The sequence below is a fragment of the Drosophila willistoni genome, unplaced genomic scaffold (genome assembly GCF_018902025.1).
Source record: "Drosophila willistoni isolate 14030-0811.24 unplaced genomic scaffold, UCI_dwil_1.1 Seg110.1, whole genome shotgun sequence".
Lineage (NCBI taxonomy): Eukaryota > Metazoa > Arthropoda > Insecta > Diptera > Drosophilidae > Drosophila > Drosophila willistoni.
In genome coordinates, this window is record NW_025814071.1 from 234,330 (window position 1) to 236,544 (window position 2,215).

At 42.5% G+C, this 2,215-nt stretch overlaps 1 protein-coding gene across 1 annotated transcript; it reads right to left on the minus strand.

Annotated features, from left to right (window-relative positions):
- Positions 1 to 238: 238 nt before the first annotated feature.
- Positions 239 to 1,751, minus strand: LOC124460785. Its single transcript, XM_047012380.1, has 2 exons — positions 457 to 1,751; positions 239 to 401 (listed from the first exon to the last, which is right to left on the minus strand). Exons 1-2 carry the CDS (start codon positions 1,623 to 1,625, stop codon positions 362 to 364), a joined length of 1,209 nt encoding a protein of 402 aa, XP_046868336.1. The 5' UTR covers positions 1,626 to 1,751; the 3' UTR covers positions 239 to 361.
- Positions 1,752 to 2,215: the final 464 nt, after the last annotated feature.

Here is a 2,215-nt window from a genome sequence, read left to right on the forward strand (position 1 = left end):
AACAATTTCTTTACATAACTTTCGCTCTTTAGCACAATCTTCAACAGGACATAACGATCGACTTCTATCTACTTTACAATTATCGTTTGACATTTCTTCGTTTACCAGGCTCAACTTTACAATCCCGTCCAAGGCACTTAGATCTATACGCAAGCCACAAGCTTTCAAAAAATTTCGCCCCAATATTGCATCTTGACTCATAGACTCTTCAGCAACCACAATTAACTCAAAATTAATTTTTACTTTATTTTTAATTATGAAACAGAAAATTTTGCCATGTATTCTCAATGGACTTTTATTTACTCCAAAATATGACTTCAAAACAGGATGTAGGCAAATTCCAGCCGGCACCTTTGATTTTTTAATTATTGATGTACTGCTTCCTGAGTCTATGAGGCATTCTGCGTGTATATGTAAATTAGTATAACCCTTTAAGTAAATCTTAACATATCTTACATAGTCATCGTCGTCTCCTCGGCGCACTTTTCTCTTTGGGCATTGGGCAATGAAGTGACCATCAACGCCACATCCATAACACGAACCGGGTGGTCTCTTCGGTTTACCGCGTTGCAATTATAACAGCGCCATTCCTTTCCATCAGCGCTCTTCTTAACGATTGGTGGTTTCACCCAATCAGCTGTCGATTTCACATTCGGCAACTGGATATTGGTAAACGCCTTAAGCAACTCCATCGGATCCGTAAAACATCGTATGCGTGCCTGATCACGCAAAATATCTGACGAGATGCCTTCAATCAGATGCTCCAATAGCTCCTCTGTATCCAAATTTATATTTTCTGCTAAAGTCATCTTCGCTTCGAAATAAGTGGCAAACTTTTCCTGGCGTTGCCACATCCGCTGCTCGAAATTTCGTCGCAAGGTTGCCTTCGAACATGTTTGACCAAACGACAAAATTAAATGTTCGCACAGCTGTTCGAACGGTTCGATCAAACGAGTTGGGTTCGCTTGAATCCAACGTTTTGCAGCACCCTTTAGTTTTGCCACAAACAACATGCGCACACAAGTCTCGTTCAACTCGAAAACCTGCGCAATGCTCTTCAATTGTCCGATCCACTTGCTTGCACAGTCTTGTCCATCGAAGTCAACAGCGATTTCTTTCGCTAGCGCAAACGACCCCTTTTGTTGCTCATCGTTTATCTGCGCGCCTCTGTTGTCGCTGTCGGCAATGTCTGGGCTTCTGGCGCCAACTTCGGCAGCGCCGTCGTGTCGCGCTTGTGCTTGAAGACGCTCGCTGTTGGCCTTGACTTCTGCTTCCAGCTTTCTTATTATATTGAGCATTCCGTTAAAATTTCCGAAATTTGTCGCTGCGGCGTCACCTCTCTCGTCTGGCAAATTTTGTTGCTGCAAATCTGGGTCTTCGTTGATACTGTTGTTGGCATCTAGATCTCCGTTTTGGCAGCTTTGTATCATTGGATTAACTTGCCCTTCCTCCGATTCTGGGTCACTGTCATCAGTTACCGCCGGTGCACAGCCTCGGCCCATTAACGGGACCTGGTTAATTCGCGCCACTAAATCAGCTTTGCTGCCTGTTGTCGGCAGTCCCAAGACGGCTAACCAATTTTTTAATTGAACCGTGCGAAAACTATTAATGTTCACTTCATCCATGGCGTAAATCTCGAACCACTTCTGAATTTGTAGTAGCAAATATGTTCTTTATTTATTATGTATCTATATTTTAAATCACAGGCTTATTAACAGCTTTTTATTATACGTCTGTCCTCTCTGATCGTAGCCCATTGAATGACTCTCTCTCTCCGTTCGTCTGTCTGTCTCTCTTGTCATTGCTTAGTGTTAATTAACGTGCATACTGTTCTGCCACAACAGTGTTGGCAATTCCAGCATACTTATCGGTGTTCGTTATAGTTTAAACTAGTTATCCTACTACAATATGGACATCAGAAGCTCAGTCAGCATTTGAGGACTTGAAAACACTTTTAAGCCAGGCACCAGTTTTACATAGTCCCGATTTTAGAAAACCTTTCTCCATAAACTGTGACGCCAGTCATACGGGAGTTGGCGCGGTGTTAACCCAGTTAACAGAGGATAAGGACGAAGTACCCATTGTGTTTATGTCAAAAAAACTGAACCAGGCACAAAGAAACTACTCAGTTACAGAGAAAGAGTGTATGGCAGCCGTGTTAGCAGTAAAAAAATATAGGGCCTACTTGCAGGGTCAAGAATTTTCTATCATAACC

What these genes read in the sequence shown, in the direction of transcription:
- LOC124460785 (XM_047012380.1), bottom strand. Translation starts at nt 1,625, where the DNA reads ATGGATGAAGTGAACATTAATAGTTTTCGCACGGTTCAATTAAAAAAT. An exon ending in GAGGAGACGACGATGACTAT is followed by an intron (nt 402 to 456) that starts GTAAGATATGTT and finishes ATATACACGCAG; the next exon opens with AATGCCTCATAGACTCAGGA.